Source organism: Volvox carteri, assembly GCF_000143455.1.
Source record: "Volvox carteri f. nagariensis unplaced genomic scaffold VOLCAscaffold_44, whole genome shotgun sequence".
NCBI classification, from domain to species: Eukaryota; Viridiplantae; Chlorophyta; class Chlorophyceae; order Chlamydomonadales; family Volvocaceae; genus Volvox; species Volvox carteri.
Genome location: NW_003307587.1, coordinates 345,727 through 371,815, shown reverse-complemented (window position 1 = coordinate 371,815; position 26,089 = coordinate 345,727). Strand labels below are relative to the sequence as shown.

Sequence of the window (26,089 nt, the reverse complement as noted above, 5' to 3'; positions counted from 1 at the left end):
CTGGTCCTGCCATTGGCCGCGGCTGCAACGGCAGCATAAGCATCTCTTCCACTTGTTCCCAACTGAGCGTTGCGCCGGAGCCAAGCGACACCAGCCGCGCGCCCAGCTCCTCTAGCGACGGTAGCACCTCCGCCTCCAGCGAGGACACGCCGCCTGGCACCGTGCACCGCAGCGCCAGCGTTGCGAAGCCCTCTGCCCAGGCTGCCATGTCCGGCGTGTCGGGCAGCCGGGGCACCAGATTCCGCAGCGAACTGGAACTTAGCGCCTCGCGCACTGCCGACAGCAGTCCCAACGGGCCCTGCTCCGTCAGCAACTGCAACAGAACTACGCCAAATGCGTAAAAGCTAGTTGGCATGGAGGCATCCGGTGCGGCGAAGAGCGCCGCTGGATCTGTGTACGCCATATCGCAGTGGAGTGGGGAAGGCGGAATGCTTGCTGCGCCAGCACCGGGCGCAGCGGTGGTTGCGTAGCTGGCCCCGAATCCGACAAGCAAGCTGCCACCACCGTCGCCAAGCGGACCTAACGCTGCTTCAAGCTGGTTCAGCAGCACCGGCAGCATGCTCAACTTGCACTGTTGCGCATCAACCTGCACGTTCGCGGGGGAAACTAGAGAGCGCAGAGCATGCGGCGACAGTAAGAGCACGCCTGGCTGTTGCTGCTGGGCAGCGGCCGACATAGACACGCCCGGCTCGGCGGCACCCATTTGGGAGGATGGGCCTGGACCAGCCGCGTCATCACGTAGCCAGGCCCCGGACATCAACGCCTGCTCTGGCCCTGCGGCTCCACCAGTGGGTCTCAAGTCCTGAAGGAACGCTAGAGCCTTGCAAATGTCCGAGCCGATACGCACAACCTGCTGCCAACTGAGCAGGCCACGCTCCAAACGCGTGTGTAGTGATTCTTCCCCAAAAGCCTCCTCAACCACCCATAAGACCTGGTGCTGCTGATGGTGCAGCTGACGTTCGGATTGAGGAGCGTTTAGGCTAAGGGCTCTGCCTGCTTCCTCAAGCGGTAGCGACGGGAGGGAGAGCGGCTTGAGCGGAGATGTGCAGCGCAGAGCGCTACTGTGCGCGTGGGTGGGACGCTGCGGCGTGGCCGCGCGGGATGTGGAGGCGGATGGCGGTGCCGAGGACGGACCGGAGAAGGCGTCGTCCTCTGCCCACGCGACGGCACTGGTAGTCGCTTGCTGGATACAAACGCCCAACACCGCCGTAATGTTGGGATGTGAGATACAGTAGCGACTGTATGCTCGTCGAAGCTCCAGATAGGATACGGATTGGCTGATGGGAACCTTCCAAACGCGCACCTGTTCCAAGGAGGGTCAGTGGCACATAGGCAGATGCAGAAGACATGCCGATATCACCTTCCACGTTGGGCACACAACACACACAAGACCCCATTTCCTACCCGGCAAATATCACGCAGCAGAGCCCTTCTATTAGTAGGGAAACGTTAGAGGCCCCAGTCAACGCTGAAATGCAAGGGACAAACCATGGCGCCGGTTCCTGAAGCGCACCTTGACGCCTTTAAAGGTGCCCATGAACACCTCACGCCCCTCCACCATGATGGGTGCGCTGCCGCCCACCATCATGGCCTCCACCTGCTCTACCGTGAACGACTGTACAGTAGACACGCTGTCCAAGAGGTCATCAAAGGTCGTCTGTGGCATGGACACCTGCACACCGCCACCCGCGTCCATGGTTCGTGGCACGCTCGCGGCGTCCAGGTCATCATCATCGTAGTCATCGGTAGCCTGCGAAAGCCCACCAGTATTATGCACGTCAACACCTCTCCCCCAATCACAGGCAGAGTAGACTACAACTCAAGAGTAGACTGTAAACTCATTACAGCTAAACCCTGGCCCGGCACCACGTCCGCTACCCAAACGAAGGCAGTTCAACCTACCTGGTCATGCTCGTCATCCGCAACCGAGTGGCTGTGCGAATGTGGGTGCGCGTTGGCTGCATTCGGCGCCGCACTTGTGGAGGACTTAGACCGACTAGCGCGTATAGAACCCGAAACTGCGAACGCGTTCATCCCACTACGCTCCCGCTCGTCCCAGTTGCTGTCGATAACCACGTTCGTGCTGCCGGCATCCGGGCGACGGCTACGCGGAGATGGCTTCCCACTTGCGGCAGCTGCGAGTCCCGCCGCTGCTCGTCTGCTCTTGTCCTTCATAACCATCCGCACGTCGTCGACGCCCAACAAGCGCATGGCTGACGCGCCACCCGCGCCGCCGATGGGTGATCGCGGAGGGTGTTGCACTACCGCAGGGTGCAGCCGCACAGGCGAGCTGACCATGACGGGCGATCGGAATGCCGAAGGCACTGAGGGCATTGGCGCAGCTACAACAAGGCTCGGAAGCCCGTTTAGGCCATCAAGCTGCACCGTGGACGTGGCTGCGGTCATGCTGTTCGTTGCCGGTGCCGCCACCAGCCCGCTCGCCGCGCTCAACACAAGTAAATTGTTTCGTGCCACGACACCCTCCAGCTCTCCTGCAGGGAGTTAGAGACCAGCAAGCAACTCGGAAACATAAGTCCAACCCACTGGAATATGTGCAAGGTTGATGTGTCGAATTGTATTCGTCAGGGGGCGTACAACACCAACCTAAAACGCGACGACATGCACGTTTCCATCACACTTACCAATGCGCTGCATAGCAGCGCTGACGCGCTGCTGCATCTCCGCCGCCTCGAATGAGCGGATGGCAGCCATTTCGGCACGCGCAGCTTCGATGCCGCGGCGCCTCTCCCGCTCCTTGATTCGGCTGATAGCCTCCTGCACCTCCCACGGTGTCGGATCCTCAAGTTCGCCGAAGTCCCCGGTAACCTGGACATCAGCAGTTTCCATCCAAAATAATTTGCAGCTGCCAAGACCAGTACAGATACAGTACAGTATTCGCTTTCGTTCGCCATAATTCCACAGGCACGCAGTACTAATGTGTGACACGTTTGCAGGCAGGCCGTGTGACATATACACAGTGCATATTAAAAATTTGCGCGACGGTGCAGCAGATAGCCTACATGGGTAATGACTTCGCGCTCAAAGTCGTGTGGGTTCGCAGAGCGTGTCACGAGCAGCGCCTCCTCCTCTATGACGACCACCATTCGACCGCCGGGCTTGAGGAGCGACAGGAAGGTAGGGAGATCCTCCTCGCTTAGGCTGGCGTCGCAGTAGATGGCGTCGTAGGTTGTGCCGTCCGTGCACTCTGGGATTAAGACGTTGCTGAGGCTAAGCTCTATCGTGGAAACACACCTGGCGGGAACAGATGTGACAAGAGCCACTGCAGCGTCATCCCGTCGCATAAATCCATTCTGCAGCTGACATGTGAGCCGTACGGTGTACATTGCAACAAATGTATGTGGTGGTATGCGCAATATGACTCACTTGGCTGGGCTGCACCCCAGGTTGTTGACGGCAATGCTTGAGCCCGGCGCACGATCCAGCACGGCGAGGCGGTCCCGCAGCTGCTTCATGTTGCTGCGCGCAGCCTCCAGACGTGATGACACGCACTCGATGCCGTGTACAGTGCCTGCAGGCCACCCAGCGAAATGTGTTGCCTTATGCTCGAAAACGAGGACCGTTTGATCGGAGCTGAGAGGTAGGCAAAGAGGCATCTCTTACTACCAGCCAAGGGATGTGCAAGCAGGACACACGAATTAACACGGCGACCTAAAGCACGCGTTTTAGTCCCATTTCGTACCGCGCTCGCCAACTAAACAGGCGGCCAACGCCGTTACGTAGCCAGTTCCGCAGCCGACATCCAGAAACGTCGTTGAATTGTTGCTGCCAGAACTGAGAGCCAGCTTCTCCAACGCCATCGCCACAAAGCTCGGCGGTGGAAGGGTCATGGTCGACCCATCTGACATCCGCACCGTCACCTTCTGGTCCCTGTGAAACAGAATGGCGGAACCCGGAGCGCGTAAGCCACGGCACAAAAACGTCGAAAGGATCGGGGGCTGCCGAGGAATGCAACCGAGGAGATGACGCTGGGAGACGGTAACCTGAATCCAAGAGGTACCTGTACCCGCTGGCTGGGTGAATCGTTTGCATAAGCATGTCTGCCATGCAGAAGCGCGAAGACAAAAATGCGAAACAGCATATGATTCAAGCAGTGCATAGATGTACCTGAACGCCTCGCGGTGTCGATCCTTTGGCACGAAGAGGTCGCGTGGGATGACAAGCATGGCGGCCTCAAGGCGGGGGGGCACGATGCAGCCCTTGGCCTTCAGAATGTTAACCAGCTCCTCGTTGGTGTGCTCCGACTTGCCGATGGGCCCCGGCGCCAGAGAAGCCTGCCATTAAGGGAAAAGTAAGCCCCAAACCCATATTCCATACTGCAAAGGCCTATAAGAACAGGCTGTGTACCAAAAAGGTTTGGTCTCGACAACAAACGGCTTACAGTCCAGCCAGCCTGGCCAAACGGACCGGAGCTTTGCGCAGCCGTGCGGCAACCCAAGCGGGGCAAATCCAGTAAAGGAATTGAACGCCCGACGCAGGTTGCACCTATGCCGCGTGATCCCGGCTCCACGTCGACGGGCGTGTAATACAACAGTGTTCAAATGCAGTGCACGCACAACGCTAATCCCTAAATTCTCGCGGAACTCACCGATTGGCGGGAGCTAGTGATCGTGACCGCCGCGTGGAGCGGCCCCTTGACGCCCGCGATAGTGCCGATAGGGCGGCCACCGTGCGAAAATTTGAGTGTGCCCTCCTATCCAAGGCAATGAGAGTGGGCAAGGTACGTAGGTTTGGTAATTTGCATCACTCACACGTGCGTGCACTGAAAACACTTGTAACAATCGCACCTTCAAGTCCAAGGTTAGGGTCACCTCGCACTTCCCCTCCACGAACGTGAAGATGGGCGCTGCCTTGCCCTTGTGCTTTGCGGTGGATCCCCTGAAAGGATCATCGTGCAGAGGGTGGACGTTTGAAGGTGCAATTGATAAAGCGGTCCTGGACATGGCGGAAACATGCAAACTTATTGGCGCAAACTACACTCCGGCTCATGCCGAGTTGCCATGGGTTCGAACAGACACAGCCGAAACAGTCCTAGCGTACCTCAAGGACACCGAAATCACCCCACCCAAATGCCATTTCAGGGGCACATTTGCAGCCAAAAGCCCCATTCCCTTTCCAAAAGCTTCCCACAACTCACCTGACCGGCTTGGCCACCATAGACCAATTGGACAGATTTGTGACGTGGAAATAGCGGCCGTTAACGTAAAAGTACCCAAAGTAGTCCAAGCCAATGCCGCAATGCTCCTCCCCAAGAGAGCGATTGAGCTCCATGGTAGGCGGTGCCACACCTACCAGGAAATTGGCTGGCTGCTGGCACGGCAGTTGCTGTTCCAACCTGCATCCGCAACAGGTAGCAGCCATAACATGACAGCAAAAATGTGGCTGAGATAAAGCGCGTTTGAAACAGCGTGCCCATGATGCTAGTACATGCACAACCCACCCTGGGTTACACCTTGAGCTAGTACATACACAACCCGCCCTTACATCCCTCTTACTTGACAATCCAGCTATGCACCTCCGTCTTGCAGTACTCGCGCAAGCCCATGACAGTCGCCTGGCCGCTCGTCTCCTCCACTGCGCCAGTGGCGGGGCTTACGACGGGCCGAAGCGTGCACGATTGGCCATCAACGGACAGCAGCGCGTGCTTAGAGGCTTTTTGCGGATTCCAGCGGAGGCTGTGCGCCAAGTCCACGAACATGGAACTCGAGTGCAGCGTGATGGAGTCCATGATATTGTCAAGTGACACATACGGCCACACCTCGTCTGTTAAGTTTACCCAAGGGGGAAGAACGGCCGGGGCGGGTTAGCGGCTAACCATAACTTGAAACGCCAATAAGGATGGTGTCACTAGGGCACCATATACACACTTTGATTCACCGAACTAATCGCCGAACTGATCGGGATTAATGCTTAGCCGAAAATCCCTAGTTAAGAGTCCCAGGGGACATCTGAAAGTGTGAGCAGTGATGAAAAGTCGCCACCAGCACTTGGAGCCCTTGAAGCCCTTCGAGCCATGTCACCCCCCGTCAGGTTAATGGCACGTGCCGTCATTAACGCGCACGTGGGTGCACTGAAACTGCCCCGAGCCGCAACGTACCCGGCAGGCCATCGCCTGCTCCCTGTAGCATGTTGTTCTTCAGGAACAGAATGTGGCGCTGGTCCATGTCAAGCTGCACACTGATCAGGTCACCCTCTGCATACGGCTCGGCGCAGCGCGTAATCAGCTTGCCAGCGACACGGATTGTGCCATTGGACAGGTAGTATGTCCGGTGTTTCATTTCCTGCGGGATCATACCAACGGAGGACCGAGTTTACAGGCCTGCTGATGGTGAGCCGACGCATACGGACATTTGGTCCATCCAGATGCAAGGTTTTGAAATACCCCTCGAAAGAATAATCTTGACCCAAAGGCAAGACGGTGAAATCTACAAATGCCCACGGCGGCATATCTGCGCAATCCAAAGCACCTGTGGGTCAGCGTTAAGGTCGTGGCCGCCCACAGTAACGCCAATGAACAAGTTGGAGTCCTCCACGTGATTAATGTACACGTTCCAGCTGTGCTGCCCGGATGCCAGGCATAGCGTGCCCAGAACGGTGGCGTAGTCACCGCCCTCGTTGGACATCTTAGTCACTGTGAGCCCGTCAATCACGTTAAGGTCCTTGCCTGCACGCGCCTCGTCCCACCTATGGCGTTGGTATAGTCCGCATGGTACGTAACATGTGAAAAGTACCGTTAGATGGCAGTGCGAATGTAGCGCGATGGCTATTGCGTACGGATGTAGCTGATTTGTGGTAAGGCCGTGGCGTTGTAGTATGGATTACTACGGATACATCGCCACGCCATTGCAACCATCATTGACCCTAGCCAAGAGTGCGTACGCAGCACATACGGTCCTCATGTTCCGGACGAAAGGCGCCAGTTTTAAAACAGCGCTTTCAGGTTGCTGCTCCTTACCTGAGTTCGCCGGTGTATTCGCCCGTGTTCAAGACCGTCGGCCGGTTTTGGATTGTGACTTTGCTCTCCTCACTCCCCATCGTAACCGCCGCCACAAGTGGCCCGCGCACGCTCTCGAACGCAATCCCAAGGGGCGTCCCGTTCCGTGCAAATCGAATTGTGCCCGCCGCTAAGCTGACCGACACGGTCAACACGTCCCCATTCTTGAAGGGCTGGGTGAACTCCTGCTCGCGCCCATCGTAGCGCTTATCCCCGTCGGAATGCAGAGCCCAACCGCAACCTGAGTCACCCACGCAGCGCGCAGAATCCATGTTCGGCGGAGCCACGCCCACCCACACGCCATCCGGGCCCAGCGTGTCCAGGATAACATGAAACTCGTGTGTGCCGGTCCCGCTGTACTGGATCGTGCCGCGCACGGTCGATGGGCCGTTTGAGGTCGACTTCGTCGCTGTGAGACAGTTCGATGAGAGCTCGATGTCCGGACCCCGGTGCTGCGTATCCCACTCCATGTCTGCAAGGTGCCGTGGGATACGGTTGAGCAGCAAGCTGTAGCTGCCCAGGAGGGTAATCTGGTCGCCCTCACTATCGCACGACACAAAGGGGTAGAGCCGTCCACGAATGCCACGCGCGCGGCCCTGCTCGACACCATTTCTGAAAAAGATTATCTCTCCCTGGTGGGGGCACAGTACAAGAAGTCCATCAAGAAAAGATTCATTTATGCGACTACAGAGATACGACTTATCCCCAAACCACTCAACTAGCCTTCTTTTGGAATGGGCCCCAGACCTAAAGCCGTAGTGTGTTTCATCTCCGGACCCTTCATACGCGTTAAGGCGTAACAGCGCCGCACAACTTGTATGGCAACTTGTATGCTGGGACCGAACAACAGGCGGCCACAGCCGGAGGCTGTATCATATCATGGCCATTTTTCACAAGAAAATTGTGAATTAAAGCTCCAAGAAAGCCCTGACAAAGTAGTTTTCCCGGTACGATAATAGCTAGCCAGGTTATCACATGTTTTTCCCGTACGATAACAGCGTGGCTAACGCGGGTATTCCCATCGCATCCTATCCAAAACCACGAGACAACAGAATCCGCACGACATAACATGACATGCCGTACCTGGTCCGCGTCTAGAACGCAGGCAACCGTGTCGCCTTTCTGGAAGTTAGCCGCGTTGGTGCCCACTCGTCGACCCCCCACACGAATGACACCGTTCGAAAGGTAATAAGTCCGGTCGCGCAGGTCCTGTGGAGGCAGCCCATTCCCAACGCGGGCCACGTCCCAAGTAAGCATAAATACCCAGTGAGTATGCCGCAAGCATGATAGAATGGTCTACGGGCATAAGAGGGGACAAAACTTTGCCATCATGAACAAAGAGTGTGCATGTTTCTCTGCCTTGCTGCCGGAAAGCAAGTTTGGAAAAGCAGCGAGATTGATGCAGACCTGCAGCTATGGGGACGGTATACTCCTCCCACCGTGTACTCCTCCCCTCATATACCTGGGGATCCTGGTCCAAAGGCATGCAGCCGCGGCAAACACCGATGAAAATGGAGTCCGGTTCCGACAAGTTGTTGACCTTTATTAGCCACAAATGTACACCGGATATAAATCCTGAGAGGGAATTCATGTGCGCATACGGAACATCAGGAAGCACATATCAATGCCCGGTATACAGCTCATGCTCTGGGAAAGCCGCCTTGTCCGTTTTGGATTTTGTTAAGAAACACGAACTGGCCGGTCCGCACGTGTCCAAATTATGCCGGTCTCCAAGTCAGACCAAGCTTTTAACAACGCAATCGGATCCATGCTACACGCACCCTGATTTGCCAGGACGGTAGAATAGTCGCCATACACCTCCGACACCTTCGAGACGCTGTGTCCATTAAGCCGCAGATCTCCGGAGCAGTTCTCGCTGTTCCAGCGCAGGTCAAGCTGACGCAGCTTTGTGAGGTTGACCAAACCCGCCTGGCAATGCAGGCCCGGCGCCTGGACGAAGGCTATGGCTGGCGACACAGGTGCCGTCACGCCTGTGAATGCTGACACGATGAGGTGACCATTGCGGAAGAATCGCACGTAGCCCGCGTTCAAATCCAGGTCGACGGTGATGAAGCAGTGTGCGGAGCTCGACTCGGCCATGTGTGCCAGCCCATCGCGCGGCGGCGGTGGCACGTTTAGTGGAGAAGGGTTTGCATTGTTGGCGGCGTTTGTGCCTAGCAATGCGACGGGACAGGGGCCACGAATTCAAATGAATGACAGCAGCAGTATGAAAACCTTGAAATCCAAGAGTCAGGCTTAGCTGGTGCAAAGCACCTGCGGCCTGCCCTAGATGTCAACTGTACACCATGCACGCCCTTAAGCGGCAGGTTACTTGAGTGGACGGCCGCAATAAAGCCAAGGTGGAGTGACCCAAACCCGATTGGATCCGCATGCCAGAAGCACGATGTGGGTCATCATTTATCCGCCTGCACTGCGCGTTTCCAGTCCGCTACATTCTATATGCAACAATCCATCACACCTGGCAGCCGCATCCATGCGCCCCATTTGCCCTGAGGGCGCGGAACGGACTTCGTGGCATCTGCGCCGTTCGTGCCTGACGATGACGCCTGATTCAGACCATTCTCCGTGCTAGTCCCCGGTTCTTGTGCTACTGACGTTGAAGCGACAGCATGTCCTGTGCCCACCATTCGCACGCCTCCAAGAACGCCTGAAACTGGTACGGCAATGCTGCCACCTGCCCCTGGCAATGCAGAAGGCGACAGCGTGCCGGCTGCACTACCAGACGCACCTGCACCCATGCTGCCGGAGGTCAGGGCCCGAAGCGGGCCGCCCACGTTTGCCAATATATTGCTACCATTTGAAGTAGGTGTGTCCAATGAGGATGTCACTATGCCCACATATATGTGCGTTGGATGAGGCCCATAGTTATCGAGCTGCACCGTCCAGCGATGTCGCCCACTAGTGAAGACTGTGGAACCATGAAACTCTACGCTGGTGCCGCACCCCTGGGCGCTGAGGTTAACAGGTGTTGTGGCGGACGTGTGGTACTTAACGCAAGTGTCGAGCTCGCACAGCTGCGTCTCTGGCGCACCATTGGGCGTGGGACTGTACCATGTGTACAGCGGGCTAGGCGTCGTGGCCTCGTGTAGGGAGACTGACATGCCAGGCAACACCGTAACAAAAGGATACATTTGAAGTGATGATATGATGCTGCAAGGCAGGGATGACTGCAGCAGCATCACCTCGTTCAGCTTGAGCGTCGCCATAATGACTGGCTGTTTATCCTCCCTGGGCGCTAGCTCCAAACTTAACACGTCCCCAGGCTCCACCGTCCGGTGCGTGCTGGTAGAGCTGATCATATACAGCGGCTTGCGCGAGACACTATCAACTGGTGCGCCGGCCACGCTAGGAGCTTTAGTGACGGGTGGCTGCGGCAGGCTTGTTGCATTTTGCGTCCTAGCCTGTTTCATTTTGCTTTCAGGGGACTTGACCGTGCCCACCGGCGATCCTGGAGCTGCGGCTGGCGACGAGGTGGATGCGGCTCCGCTGCTAGCTGCAGCACCAGCCGCAGGGCTGCATGAAGCGCCAGCCTGAGGAACTACAGAGTCGACGCTTGCTACAGGGTTCACCGAAGGACTTGCCGCCCCAGCAGACGGAGGCACGGGGGCGCAAGAGGAGCTGCAGGGTGCTGTGCCAGAATCAGCAGTGCTCAAGGCGGGGGCCGTGCTGGGGCCCGCCTGAGGGGCTGCCAGCGGGGCGGCCTGAAGCGCCGGACATGCACGCGTCGACGCCAGGCCCCAGGTAACATTCTCGACCGGCCCATAATGTAGGTCATCCAAGCGAAATTTTACCGTAATACCACCGCAGTACGCCACATACTTCATAACCTCCAGCTCCAACACCGCGTACGTATCACGTGTATTACTGGTCCTTTGTGGCTGGTGAGCTTTCTGACATTCAAGCTGCAAAGCTTGCGAGGAGAGAGCACGCGACCAACCCGGAATGAGCGCAGTAGACTTATGCGCGGTCCCCCTTTGCTGAGGTTGCTGAACCGGCTGCGCTTGCTGATGCTGAGCAGAAGCACCAGGTTGTTGAGGTGCTGCTGGTGCTGCCGCTGTGACGGCTGCTGCTGCTGCTGAACCCGATGCTGGAGCAGCCACGCTCGCTGCTGCCGTTGAAGACGCCGGTGTAGCCTGCAAAAAAGCCAAAAGCACCTTAGCAACGCATGGCAACACATCAACTTAAATACCTTCTATGCTTGCCTCCAAAGATAGAGATGCTGGTCGCGTTGACGTTGCGATGTTCGCAGGACCGACGCTGGCAGCTGCGGAGAGCGGAGCTATCCGTACGCTTTCAGCTGTAGAAACAGGTTGCATGTTGCCTGTACGTAAAACCAGGACAACATCCCCAGCTTAGGCCAAGCCATCGAGCAGTTCTCAGCGAGCACCTGAAATATGCAGCCCCTCACCGCCCAGCTCGGCAGAGAAACGACCCGCCTCCTCGTACTGTCGACGAGGCGACGAAGGGCCTTGGCCCATTATCTCCCGAACAAGCGCCCGATGCTGGCCCCAGGTCGCAGTGTTGTACCTAAAAGTAGGCTTCAAAGCCTGCAATTAACCTTTCCTATAATAACTATTCCTTATAACTATTCCAACTAGGCACTTAGGCCACCTCAGACTGCCTGTAGAAAAGGCTTCACCTCCACAAGTATGTGCATAATTTCCATGTACGTCACTCTTATCACCCTACGACCTCTAATTCAAAGCCAACAAACATAAGCAAGGTAGTTTAGTTGCAGTAGTGGCGGTTCAGAGTGCTCAATGTTGTCCGCAGTACTAGTACGGAAATTCAACACCCCGCAACTCCGGGCCAACACGCAACTGCATAAGTTAATCCAGCAACCAGGTTGGGGGCTGTTTTTTCCTGTCTAGCTTTATTTGGGTGTCAACTTACTGGAGACGATTCCAAAGCTGTCGCACGTGCTTGCGCCTCTGGTCACAACGTCTTGCATCACAGCCACCTCCTACTTTTGGGTCTTTGCCGTCTCTGTAACCTTGCTTTGGGTCTCGGCTTTCGCGCTTCCGCTGTCGTCGCTACGTTCTTATATGGCAAAGTTTCAGGCATAAATCAGGATTGCAAACTCTCTCATGTGGAGGGGCTTTCCTAGAGTCCACGGCCATGGAGTTGATAGGCGAGGTTTGTAACGACGTAGCCGTACGCCACTAGGTACATACTGCATGTAACCCCTACCCTCACACAGGCACACGTTGCCATGTACGTTTTTGGTCGACGACTGTCAAGCATTATCGTAATGCGTGCATAACGTAGGGAGGCTTGTCACATAGACGAGCCCTTCATACCTCTTGTCACATAGACGAGCCCTTCATTAGATGGATGATTGTGTGCTGCTGACTGTGTTTGGTGAGAATGCCAACTCATTGCAGAGTTACCAGCGTCACAAAGTACATCGACGCGCTGCATCACAACAATGCATACGACAGCATACAGCGTAATAGACCGGGCTGCCTCATTTGTAATGTTCCCACATAAACGCGTCTGGGTTACACCTTGCAAACGGAAACGGAGGATCCCTGAGAAACTGAATAGTGCCCGCATTTCTAACGTGTGATAGATGACCCAACCCTGCCTAGGGGCAGGACGTTAGACAGGACGGACAGGGTTTCCACTAGCCTCGCCCTTTCCAAACACATCAATCTTTCATCGGATGCCGATGGACACTAGCTTGCATAGACAAGCTAGCTGGGCGTTCGTCAAGCACAACAGTTATAGCCGGGCTGCACATACAACAGGAAGCCTAACAGTCATTAGCGCCTCACGCTTCCTACTGGCTAGTCCTACGGTCGGGTCACCTCGCCCTGCCTGCATTCGCGGTCCTGTAGGCTCAACCGCAACCGGTGTCATAAACAGTGGCAATTACACTGCGCCGCATTCGCCGCCACCTCGCGTTCGACTGTAGTTCAGCACATCTTACGCCAACACCACTTGCAGCTTTAATCATACAAAAGTGCCCCGTACAGGCTGTATCCTATCCAAACATCAACTCTTCTGTCAAGGGGCTGCACCGCCTGCACCCCAAGCTACGCTGCTAGAAAACTGACGACTGCTCAGCCGAACCACCCGCCGACATTGTCCGTATCCTACCATCCGCAGATGTTATAGGAAATATGTCAGGGTGTCCGCCTTGCGCTTACCGCCCTCGCCGTATGCCTCGTTCCACCTCCGCAGCTCGTTCATCAGTGAGCCCTGATCGCTCGCCACGCTCGGACCCACTTGCTGCATGGCTGCCTTGAAGTCCACCAGCTTCAGCGGCCGCAGAGGTGGTGGCGCCACCGGCGCCACCAACCCCCGCGTTGGGCCCCTTGCCGGCACGGTACATAACGCGGGGCTGAGCTCCCGTAATACTGGGGTACCCGCTGCACTCACCCCAACGCCGCCAGCACTGCGTGCTTCTTCCCCAGCCATCTGTCCGGCTGCGTGCGAACCGTCACTAGAGGCGGCCGTTTCGGCAGTCGTAACTGATTGGCGTGCTGCCTCCGCCGCGGCCTTCTCGGCCGCGATGAGCTCCCTAATGGGGCGGTAGGCAGCCGCCACGCACATATTCTTTAGGTCGGAGCCACTGTACCCTTCCGTTAGCGCCGCAAGCTCCTCCAATGAAAAGCTTGGATCCAGGCTCTCATCTTTCAACAACACCTGCGGCGACAATCCACTGTTAAAGTCACTTCCTTATTCTTTGGTTTTGTTTGAACTCGAAGTACTTGAAGTACCACGAGGGATACAGAGTTGGGGGTATTGGTGTTGTTCGGGTCAACATGGGGTGGCGCTCGGGGTTTTTCAACAGCTTCCAACGCACTTAGGCGGCATAGCGACTTGAAAAAACACAACAGCGCACCGGCGGAATAGCATCCGATACGCGCGATGTGTTGGATTGCATCAGAGCAAAGGCAACCTGTCGACACATCATTTGGTGCGGCGACCTGCAACGCTTAACCCGATACACACAGCACGGAGGTGCGACAGAAGCATCGCAGGGCACCCGCATGCGGAGTATGCGTTTGTGACTGAGCCGTGTGCCGCTGTTGCGGCGCCATCGCTCTGTGTGGCGCGTCGTGCTCCATGCCGTTGCGTCTCACTTGCGCGCATGCACCACCTAACGCAAAATTCCGTGCAGCACAACAGGAGATGCAGCGCGGCGATGATGCCCCGAGGTGCGTCAAGTTATCGGTATGAACCCCATGCTTGCACTCCCCAGTCCCAGTCCCAGTCCCAGGGCCAGGCCACATCATAGACGTAGGCTTACCCTGAGGATCTTAACCCTGTTGGAGGAGTCCGGCAGGTCCACCATGATGCGACGGGGCATCCGGCGAATGACGGCCTCGTCCAGGTCCATGGGCCTAGAGGCAGCCGGGAAGGCACAAAGTTGAGCATGCCGGGCTACACCTAAGCCGAAGGCACGTGCAATGTGTTATCCACTCACCGGTTTGTCGCAGCCAGCACCATGACGCGGTCCTTCTGCCGAGTCTTGAGGCCATCCCAGTGAGCCATAAACTGCAATCAGTAAGCGGCGGGGAGCAGCACATTTTCGAGCAGGCTCGCAGCAGGAAGGATTACCGCGAAAGGAGCAAACTCAAAACGACAAGTACCCGACACAAGTACGTGGACTAAAGACGACAAACAGAAGCTGCCAATGTAGGATCGGCCCCAACTGATAACCGATATTCAACAACGAAGGTTCACTCGGACCTTTGTTGGCAGGATGATGAGGGTTATGTGAAAGGCTAGCCCTGAAATCCACTCGCCGTTAAATGCCGAGTCACATCTCTACTAGGCCACACTCACCTCGTTCTTCATCTTGCGACTTGCCTCGTGCTCGCTGCTGCTTCCCGTGCGCTTCCCCAGAAGCGAATCCACCTGGCAGCGCAAGGGAACAGGACAAATGAGTCGAGCACGACGTGCAATATTGGCCGCGGGGTTGCGATGGCTGGGAGCAGCAAGTCCCAGGGACCCGTTGTGGGACCGGAGTGCTTTAGCATTTAGCTGTCGACCAAACCTGGGTACGATTCCCGCGTCTGGAGCGGTGTTTTCCTAGGCATTAGTTCTTTCATCGAACAGGGCAAAGGTACATGCCCCGGATAGCTGCAAGGACACATAAATGCCCACCATCCGCGTAGTAGCGCCCATGCCGGTGTGCCAGAGCCACTCACTTCTCCCATACGTTAACAGAACTGCAGCTGATAAAACCTACCAGAAAGCCAACGTGGGCGGCCAGTGCACCCTGAATGGAAGCAGGTGGCCCCAGGCGTCATGCAGCCATGAACGCTTCCCACCGGGCAGCACGTGCTCACTTAGCCCAGCCTCCCGTGCGCGCGAGGGCTTACCTCATCCACGAAAATGACCGAAGGGGCAATCTTGTGCGCCAGAGTGAAGACGGCCTTGATGTACTTTTCCGCTTCACCGAACCTGTGAAGGGTTGCATTAAAAGCGCACGCACAGGAAGATAGTTAAAGCTTAAACAAATTCCGAACGCTTTTAGAACCCGCATCCGGGAGGTCGAGCACGGCGACTTCGATGCAACGCCTCCTCCTCCTATCGGGTCGCCTTTGCAGCCCATCAGGTCACCCATCCACCCACCATTTGGAAGTAACACTGGAGAGGCTGACGTACAGGAAGTTCGCTCCGCACTCCGACGCGACAGCCTTGGCAAGCATTGTCTGCACAGGAGAGGGAGAGGACAGAGAGCAGGTGTAAAATCCCAGGTCCCGATGCAGAAGGGAAAGGCGTATGCCACGGCGAGGGGGTGGATTCGGGACGGCCGTGCTTCCGGCGGCTCTTCTGGCGAGAGAACCGATCGGATGCAGGTAAGTAACCCCTCGGCAGAACAGATCCGGTTTTTGGCATCCATACCATCCTCTGGCCCCATCCAGCTCTCGAGCCCCCTAGTAAAGAGAACCTCTCCAACCCACCTTTCCGGTTCCCGGCGGACCAAACAGGAGCACTCCTTTCGTCGGCTTGGTCAAGGTTCCCCGCGTAAAGAGCTGGACGCAGGAGAACAAGCGGGGAAGGCGCAGTCACATCAAGGAGATAAAGGGCGATCGGGAAATCAGGGATGGGATGCCATACCGTATTCCTCCCGCCTCACCTCCGGCCTCTGCAACGGCAGCATGACAACTTCCCGCAGCGTCTCCTTGACATTCTCCAGAGCGCCAATCGAGTCGAAGCTCACGCCCAGCTCCTCGGGCGGAACCACCTGCAGCAAGGCAAGAACCCCAACCGGCGGCGGGCCAGCGCGGGACTCAGCCTTATCCGGGGTCAACCAGATCTACTTCAGTGCACAGCCGCATCAACCATGTCTCACAGAACAACGACGCGAGAGATGATTCAACACCACTACAACCCCACTTCATGCCATACAAGGAAATGCCAGGTCATCATCGTCTGGTCTGGTCAAAGGTGTTGTCGATGCTTGGCACCAAGCCCAAGGCCTCGGGTGGAAGACCACTATCAGAGGGCCGCCTTCATCTTCCACATCCATTAAAGCTCCTATGCGCGCTACGGCCGCTCCCAAACGTACCTCCGCAAGGAGCTTCTTCTCAAACTCGCCTTCGACTTGCACATCCTACGGACAGTAGACAGCAACATGCATCATCGCACCATGGTTAAACGAGCCACTGCACGTGAGCCCACATGTCAGCAGCCAGGCATGTGTGGCAACGGCAAGGCAAGGCGCAAGAATGGGGAAAAGGACGAACGAACAAACGAACGGCCAGGAATCTCCAAAGATTGAAGGAGAGCACGGAACGGGCAGGAGCACGGCTGCTCTGCAACGACCACCACGTACGGCCAAAAGCTGTTTGGCGCTCCATCAGCTGCAGCACACCACGTACCTGCAGGCCCTGCTTTGACGGCGGCACACGCTCCGCAGCAAGGGCCTTGAGCGTGGCCACAGCCGACGTCACGTCAGCCGCCTTCACCTGCGCCAGGCGTAGCGGACGGGGGGAGCTGAGTTCCAGTTGGTTAAATGGGGCGCATGGCTCCAACCTCGTGCCTGGACGACACGAGCATTTCCGGGGAACAATAATCGTACATGGACGGACGCGCCCGTGCAGAACGCTGTTCCGAGCGGATGTGGGGACTGCAAAAATTTCGGAGTATACATGCCCCTACGACAGGTCCTGGTCGACACCGCACCCAGGTACCTTCCTACCTGCAGCTGTCCCCCGCGCAGCAGCTGGTCTGTGTCCGCACTCCGCCCGCTAGCGCAGGCAGCGGCAGTTTCGACGACGGCATCAGCTTCTGGTGGTGTGGTAGAGGTGTCGCCCTGCTGGGTGGCCGTGGCAGGCAGGCCAGCTGCCGGCGCACCTGCTGCCGCGCTGGGGGCTGCAATAGTAACAGTCGCAGTGCCAGCAGATGCGCGCTGCACCGCCGCCGCAACCGCCCAGCCCACGACCCGTTCTGCCGCCTCCGCCGACAGCGCCTGGTCCCTGGGGGGGTAAGGGCCGGATAAGGGTAGTGGGCCAGTGATGGGTGAGCATCGGGTAAGAGCATTGCCCTACCTGCCGGATGACATGTCCAGTAAAAAGTATGTCGGGTACGCCATCGGGTTGGGAACCTTTCAGCCTAACTGCGATTGCTTTAACCTGACCGCGAGCGGACCTCTTCCCCACAGGCAGTGTGCGCTCGGGACGTCCTAGCTCGGTGTTGTGAGTAGTGTCCTGGCCCAAGTCGAGGGGTTCGCTCAGACACGGGGACCCTACGTGGTAGCCACGCTAACCTGATGACGACGGCGTCCAGGTCAGCGCACTCAATACCGCATCGTGACATAAGGCCCGCCAGCGCCCGCCGGTTGGCACGCTCGCGCAGCGTGCCCACATCGCGCTCCAGCGCTGCCCGCCATTCTGACGCGGCTGGCTCGCCGTGGGGCGCATGCAGCGTGATGCGGTTGGGGAAGGCCTTGAGCAGCGCCCTCACGGAGCGGGTGTCCCGTGGGTCATCAGACCCTGCGAGGCCCCGAACCTTGTCCGCCAGCCTTTGGAGCAGATGGATCGTAGGTGGAATTGGCGGATGGGATGGGATGGAAAGGAGGGACGGGTGGAGCCTATGCCAGGATGCCATACGTCACACGTTTAACGTCCCAATTCCAATATCAGTCAGCGAACGGTACAGCCGCTCCGAAATTGCGCGCGCAGAGCTGTGTACAAAAAAGCCTGTCGAGCAACAAGTTCGTGGACTGGTTTCAGGCAAGGCCTCAAAAGCACCCGACGGCTGATAAGGCGGGATCTACACGCCTCTCCGCCATCCATGGCCTGAGGACTCCCAGCGCACGGCCACCATGAATCTTTGGAGGGAAACCATTTCCTGTGTTGACGCGTCGCTTCGCGTCCCTACACGCACGCCATCACCTCACCACCCGCTCCCACCTGCCAAACATGGGATCCAGCAGCAGCATGGGCTCCATCACGCCGTGCACCCTGGGCCCTCCACCACTTATCCAGCCGCCACCCAGGCCGCCTCCCAGGCCGCGGCCTAAGCCGCCGCTGCGAGGCGCATGCGAAGCCACCACCAGCACCCCCGCTGGCAGCGAGTCCAGCACCCGACGTACCCGGTTGAAACGCTCCGAGTTGCCCACCACAACCCGTTCCGCATCCTTCGCGGACATTCAAAATGGACACCAAAGTGAGGGAGCAGGGAAACACGCACAGCCAAGTGCTTGATCAGTAACATCCACCTTGATCTCCCCCTATCGTACGTCGCGTTGATCTATCTAGCCGGCCGTCCAACACTTATAGACAGACGCCACCCGGCGTACCACCCTGTACACCATCGACCAGGTTATTGTCCCTCCTCCCTCCTCACCCTCCCGACTTCTGAGCCTCCTCTCCTCCCGCAGTTTAGCAGTTTGGTCTCTGTCGAGTCCTGGTGCTCGTTGTTCCAACTCATCCTCCTCACGCCGCGGCCCCTCCCCCCTCGCTTCCTGCTGCCGTACCTTCCGCCATCTCCCCACAACCTCTCACCGCACCGCACCGCATTTACCTGAATGTGAACCACCACGGGCCCGCTTGTCGCCACCTCCGCCGCCAGCTCGAACAGCGCCGTCACGGCAGCGCCTTCCGCCTCTTCGTCCTGGCGGCTGCCCTCCAATAGCAACTCCGTAGATGAGCAAAAGAACCCGTGACCCTCCTCACACGCGCCACCCAGGTCCAGGCCGCCAGGAATGGGCGCATCGAACCGGACGCCGACCTTCTTGGGGTTGTCGTCAAAGGCCAGAACCACGCGGCCAGCGGAACCGGGAGCTGGGCCGCGGGCACCGCCGGCTCCGGACGGGGCGGAGCTGCCAGCACCGGCGCCGGCTGCGTCGCCAGCCTGATGGATGGGTGGTTGGCAAGGCAACTAGGGCTTACAATGACAACGGCTTTGGCCGCGAGGAAAACTTTGCGGAGGTAAAGACGGAGTCGAGTAACCGGGGCAAGCGGACCGATGGACGGGACTGGTGGCCAGGCATCATGGTGGCTATCAACGAGCCCACCTGGCCGAAGGGCCGCATGACTACCGCCGCCCTTAAAATTTCACGTATGCGCATTATCCAGTCGTCCAGTCCACGCCTCTTCCTGCCCTCCCCTTCTTGCCCAACATGCAACCGGCACATCAGAAACCCACACCCCAAAAGCACATGCAAAGCCAGACCCCTTCCCCATTCGCAGCCCTAACACTCAACCAGCTGGGTTCGTTATAACCCCCCCAATTCCCCGAGAAGACGAGAAGAAGATTCCTGCTTACCGCCCTCGCCGCCGCCCTCTGGCCCATGGCGCTGACCAGATAGCCCACAGGGGCGCCTCCAGACAAGCCACCCAGAAGGGCACTGCTGAGGGAGCCAGGTAGTCCGGCAGTGGGCCCCATGGCGCCGCCGCCTCCTCCGCCAGCGCCCCAGAAGCGCACCCTGCGATGCAGTGGTCCAGCAAGGGTGCGCAAGTTGAACGCAATGCAGTAAAAGGAAGGAGGGGCGCGGATCGGGGGAAAGCAAGAAGGGGACATGGGAGCTCCAACGGTGTACTAAGATCGGAGATAGGGAAAAGGCCCGCGTGTGGAGGGATAGCAAATGCGAGAAAGTCGGGACACGCGTGAGAGGATGAGCGGACGAGACGTAAACTCACAAAGCAGCACAAGCCGGGTTCCCGAAACCTAGGATCAGAGCATTATCCTGACGAAACAATGAACCTGGCAATGTTGCTAAAAGCAGCCAGAAAGTGGACGGTGGAGACTCGGCAGAATCCATCCATGCCTTCCATCCTCTTATTCCTAGCCCATCCTACCTGTCGCCTTTTCGCAAGGGCCGCAGCCCTGGGGCCCCCTTGTCGTTGCCGTTGGCCCCGGCTCGCCCTGGCGCGCCTGGTGCCACAGCTGCCCCTTTCTCGCCGCTGGTGCCGCCAGCTGCGGTGGTTCCCGGCGCCTTCTCCACGCCTGGACCGCCCGATCCGCCAAAGAAGCCCAGCAGCCGCCGCCGCTTGAGGCCGCTGGGCTGCCAGCGGGAGGCGAAGCGATTCGGGTCCATGCCGAGGTCCAGGCTGTCGTCGTCGTCATCCAAGTCCAGATCCGCGTCACGGCCTAGAATGTGGGTGAAACGCACGCCAGGGCCATCTCAAGTAAAGTACAGAAGTCCAGGTCACCGCCGGGATTGGCCCCCACTCTCGCGTGGATTGACTAGTGGGTCTGTAACCTCGTGTGGCCGTGAGGAGAACGAATGTTGCTCTTGCCGTGGATTTGGGTTTTTGGGGTTTTTGGGGTTTTTGGGGGTTTTCTAAGCCACGCCATGCGGTGCATCTTCGACTGTTCAACAAAGCACCTCTAAATCTCATAACGCGCCGGTGACGAAACAGGTCGATCTCTTGCTGGCCGGTATCGCAGATCGTACGTCCTTAACAGCTAAGAATGGTATCCAGAACGAGCCGATCGCTGCAAGGAATAATCCGAGACAAGGCACTCATGCACGCTGATATACCGCTATACCCAGGAGGTCTCTCTGTGGTTATGGCTAGCCTAGCAAGTGGCTGACATCGTCCCCAAACACCCTCCTCCCCTCCTTGAGACAAACCTCACAGGGGAAACCCCACTCCCAAACCTCCCACACCGCGCCGTGCCAGCCCAGGCCTCACGCCCCCCGCTGGTAAAACACACCATCCTGCCCCCACGCACCGTCATCCATAGCTTCGCCCAAGCCCGGCCCCCCCACGCCTCCCGACGGTCCCGAAGCTCCCAAGCCGTCAGCCTCCAGCCCAAGTGCCACGCGGTCCATCACCAGCAGGTGTGCACCGCACGCAGCCGCCACACAGGACACGATGGCCTGCTGGTACAGGTCGCTGCCAAAGGGCCCGCTGAGCAGGACGCGCGGACTCATGGACGCCAGTTCGGTCGTGAAGGACGCGAAGCGGCTGTAGCGCAGGTGCATCAGCGCGGTGGCCATGAGCCGCTCCTACCGAGAGCGGGAGAGCGAGGCAGAGAGGAAGAGGGGCGGGCTGTTTAGGGAAGCGCCGCAAACTTTCTGATATCGCAACTGCGGCCACCAGGACCGGCGTGTGGATGCGGATGCGGTGGGGCCGGTCATGTTGAATATATCGGCCTTTTGTGAATACCGGGTTGTAAAGGAAAAACCTACAACGTAGTTGGTAAGTGGTGGCTTTTGGAGTACACCTAAGTCGTATCTCACTATTCTTTGTGACATTTGTAGTTTGGGGCGAGCCCCCTCATCCGAACCAAGCCCATTGGATTTAGTACTTTAAAACACGCGATTTTAATACGTTTTGGAGCAGTCAGCGCTGACCCCGTGACAGCGCCGGAGATATGCAGCAGCAGTGGTACGGATGGTTTTGGTGCCGTACCTTAGTTCCGGAGCCTAAATAGTACGGCAGGTTGTCAAAGGTGGTGGTGAGGGCCTCCGGACGGGTGAGTGCGCAAGAGGCGAGCTCTGCCTTGAACGTCGCGACCTGGCGAGGGATGGGGTGGTGAAAATATTAAGGCCCAATAAAGAACAGAAGCGGAAAATCAATACCTCGGCACTTCGGCATCTGCCTGCCTGCCGCCTTCTTCGGTGTGCTTCGCAATGCCGGAGGCGCAACCCGGTTCGAACCGAATGCGACTCACTGCTGCACGCATATCAAGCATGTCCAACATACCTGCACACACCTTTTCCGGTGTGCACCGCCCTTAGCCCTGCAAGATTGTATGTGTTTGCAAGTCAGTCACGGAGCCTGTCCAACACTCACTTTTTTCCTCATGGGGTCACTGAGCGGTAGAGCAACACCAGCTGCTGCTGGCTGGGGGCCCTGCGAAGAATGGGGTGCCTTAGGCTCTGCGGCCGCTCCATCCTGCATTGGGCCTTCTTGCTGCTGCGCAAAAGATTCCCCGCGCGTGACCTCCGCCTCCGCCTCCGCTGCTGCTGCTGCTGCTGCTGCTGCATCGACCTCCTCAGGATTGGGTGGATCTGCCTCGTCCTCCTCGTCCTCCTCCTCCTCTTGCGGCGGCACGACCTCCTGGATGTCCATGACTGCATTAGGCTCCTCCTCCACTTCATCTGCCTCCGTGGCCAGCTCAGCCTGTATTCCGTCGATGGCCATAGGGGCCACCGCCTCACGGCCCCCTGCTCCATCACTTCCGGCCGTGCCAGCGTCCACGGCCATGCCGCCTTCCTGAGCTGTGGCGCGTTTCGCTGCAGCAGAAATGGCAGCGGCGCCGCCGATGGGCGCCGCCATTGCCGTAGCCGTCGGCTCACCAGCCTCACCCAGCGCACCGCCATTGCACCCGAGGCCAGTCAGGATGTCGGCGACCAGGGCATCGCCTTCACCAGCAAGGTCAGGTATGTCGCCTGCCGCCTCCATGCCGCCGTTCGTTCTATCACCCTCTCCAGCAGATTCAGCGGGCGCTCCAATGCCGGCGCCAACGTCTTCTGCTGCAACGGGATCGGCGCCGCCACCCGGCGCCGCCTCCGCACCCATCAAGACATCTGCCTCTTTAAAGGAAAGTAGCGGCGGCGGCGGCGGCGGCGGGTCCGCACATCCCGAGCGTGGCACCTCGCCGGCCGGGCCGAGGCGCGCTGACTCAGGCGTCGCTGCTGCTGCCGCCGCTAGCGCCTGCAACGCCCCCACTGGAGGAGCATCCGCTTCTAAACCCCCCACAACCCCCAGAGCTGCATCTATCGCCCGTTGAAGCTCCTCGGCACGCCCAGCACGCGGGAGTGTCGCAGCCGGGTCGGCGATACCCGGCGTCCGGATGACCCTTCCGAGGGGACTCGCAAGACCTTCATCGCCGCCAGCGCTACATTGCCCCGTAGATGTCGCCGCAACTGGTAATGCGGCCGGCGACACAGACGCCGGAGCTCTTTCAGCAAGCAGCATATTCCGGATCACCTCGGACAGCAACGAATGTGGGCCCCCAGCCGAGCGCACCAATAACTGTTGAAGTCGCGCTGCAGGGTCGCTACGGTCATCTGCGATTGCTACCTCTTCCTGTGTCCGTGGCTGGCAACGGAGCGGGTTGTCGGCGGAAACGGGCCTGTCCCCTGGCGGCGGTTCCAACGGCCGCCCACTTGCACTCTGCTGCTGCATTGCGCTGCTGCCGCACCCAACACCTCCCAGATGCTGACGCGCCGCTGCCGGTAATGACAACGGGGGCTGATCCCCAGCTGAGGAGTGTGTCTGTGCGCGGTGGCCTTTGGCACTCCGCGCAACGGCGGTGCTCGGCGATGTGGGGGCCGATGCGGATGCGCCACCTGGCAATCCCCTAAATAGCGCCGCCAGGTTAGGCAAGCCCTGTGACCACCTATCCTGGTTAACGGAATGGGGATCGTCGGCCGCGGGTGAGGCAGCAGCCACAGCGGGTCCTTGGGTTCCGGGGGCCCCCCGAGAGTCCGTGCTGGAGGGCTCGTACAGAAACAGATCGAGCAACTGAGCAGCGATCCGCCGACTCCGGGTGGAGCGGCAGTCGCTGCCGCCGTCGCCACCGGCGCCGCCGACGCGCGCAGCAACGCCGCCAGCACCAGCGGGCGCATGGGGCCCCTGTACCGGACACAGGCACACGAATAAGGCTGAGAGGGCAAGGTGGCTGGGGACCAAAGCTTTGTACATACTTCGCGCGTAAGTCACAAAGTTTTACTTCACAAGTTTACCTGCAGTGAGTAAGACTGAAGCACCAATAGCCTAAGAAGCCAGACCGGCTTGGATACCGCCTGCCTTTGAAGACCCCGTCCGAAACAGGACCAGGTCGAGTACAGGCGCGAGTTAAATGCCATATCCACCAACCTGTAGTGTTGGTTCAGCGCCCCAGGCAGCAGGCGCATCTCGCGCCGCCGTCGCCATCGCCGCCTCAGCCCCGGCTGCTGCTGCCGTCGCAGCGCCGCCCCCCCCCTCAATCACTGCCTTCAGCTCCGGATCCTTCATGCATAACGTCCGCCACAGCTCATCCAATAGGGCATCTGTGTCCGCCAACCCCGCCTGCAGCAGCGACAGCTGATGTCCCCACGCCGGTTCCTGCGGCCGCGGCTGCTGTGGCAGGGGCCCTGCCGGCTCCGGTGACCCCGCCTGCCCTCCAAGCCAGCCTTCCCAATGCGCCGTGTCGTTACTTACGTTCAGACCCGCAGCAGCGGCCGCGGCTGCAGCCGCAGAAATAGACTGGCCTAGCCGCGCCAGATCTGCCCACACGGTGCCCGAGCTGTACTCAGGATGGCTACGGGAAGTCGACGCGGCAGCCCCCGGGGCGGTACCTCCCTGCGGTGCAGCGTAGGAGTCCTTGTGCGCAGAGGGGAAAAGGAAATACCGGCAAGGCCAGCAGGAGACAGGGAAAACGGGACAGGTGTCACCGGGAGGACAGCACGGGCAAGAGGCACGAGGTATGGAGGCTCAAGCTGCGGGCCTTTGTTAATAGGGCCCAGCCTCGACTGCACCATTGAAGCATTTCCCGCGCTTGTCCCCCGGTAGCTCCAATAAGCACGCAGCCCCGGTCGCTGAGGATTTTCAACCTGTAATAAGCGCAGCATAGTGCAAAAGGCTGCGTACCTGCAGGTTACGGCGTTGTTGTTGTTGTTGTTGTTGGGTCGGGGGCGGCGGCGCTAGACCAGCTGCCGTCATGGCCGCACGGAGCCTCTTCAGGCGCTGTACGGCAGGGTTGGCATCCTGCGCCGCGTCTGCAGGCCATGAAAACACATGGCGTCATTTTACATTTTGAAAAATCATGGGCACCCCGTGGCCATTACTTTCCTACTGGCAGTTGATGAGCGCATGCGGACGACGCCGTAACAATCTCCTTGGCCAAAACATACACACGCACCGGCTTCACTTCATAGCCAAAAGCCGAAGACACACTCCTTTTGAGAGATGTGGCTAGCCAGAACTCCGCACCTTCTAGGAGCTCCGGTGCTACAGTCGCCGCCGCCGCAGTCGTGGCCACGGTCGCGGGCGTCGCCAGTTGGCGGGTGACACCACCACCACCACCACCACCTACCGCTGGCACAGGCTGCCTTTCAATGCCCGGCTTTCGCCGGAAGAGCGGCGCACCTGCACGTTTGTGAGGGCGAGTGGAGAACAATGATGCGGACCAGGTTTAGTAAGGAGGTGGAGGCAAACAGACAGACAGGTTGTAAGTTCAGTTCCGCCAAGGATTCAAGAGGTGAAAAGACAAGCAAAGGTTTTCAGTCGGCGATGGTGAGCATAGATGCCTTGGGCAACGGATCCATATTCGCCCTGCATAAGCGGCACAGGACCGACTGAAGGTATTTAAGGGCCAGCAGCAACTGCCATGGCAATGCGTCTGTGCAAACCGTCACCTGCACTCCCACCGGCCCTGAGTTGCTCCGCACGCCGCCAGGGCGCGGACGCCTCTTCGGATGCAGCGGCTGCCGCAAGCAGCTGCCATCGCGCTGGAGCCCCGCCATGTCCAGCTCGCATCAGGGCCCTAAGGAAGCGAAGATGCAACGCAATAACGACAATCGTGGTCACGTTACCGAGGATCCGAACTCGGAAGCCAGCCGTATGCGCAAACGAAAGAGGCACATCAATGCATTAATCATTCCTACACTGACGTAGGCCAAGCATCAAAACGTCACCGCGTCGGTTGACA

General features: G+C 58.6%; 1 protein-coding gene across 1 annotated transcript; it reads right to left on the bottom strand.

Annotated features, from left to right (window-relative positions):
* Nucleotides 1-13,147: 13,147 nt before the first annotated feature.
* VOLCADRAFT_82864 (uncharacterized protein) lies at nt 13,148-16,238 on the bottom strand (the record flags this gene model as incomplete). Its single annotated transcript, XM_002954552.1, has 9 exons — nt 16,131-16,238; nt 15,955-16,026; nt 15,623-15,702; nt 15,370-15,451; nt 14,831-14,902; nt 14,469-14,539; nt 14,292-14,385; nt 13,511-13,684; nt 13,148-13,294 (listed from the first exon to the last, which is right to left on the bottom strand). Exons 1-9 carry the CDS (start codon nt 16,152-16,154, stop codon nt 13,148-13,150), a joined length of 816 nt encoding a protein of 271 aa, XP_002954598.1. The 5' UTR covers nt 16,155-16,238.
* Nucleotides 16,239-26,089: the final 9,851 nt, after the last annotated feature.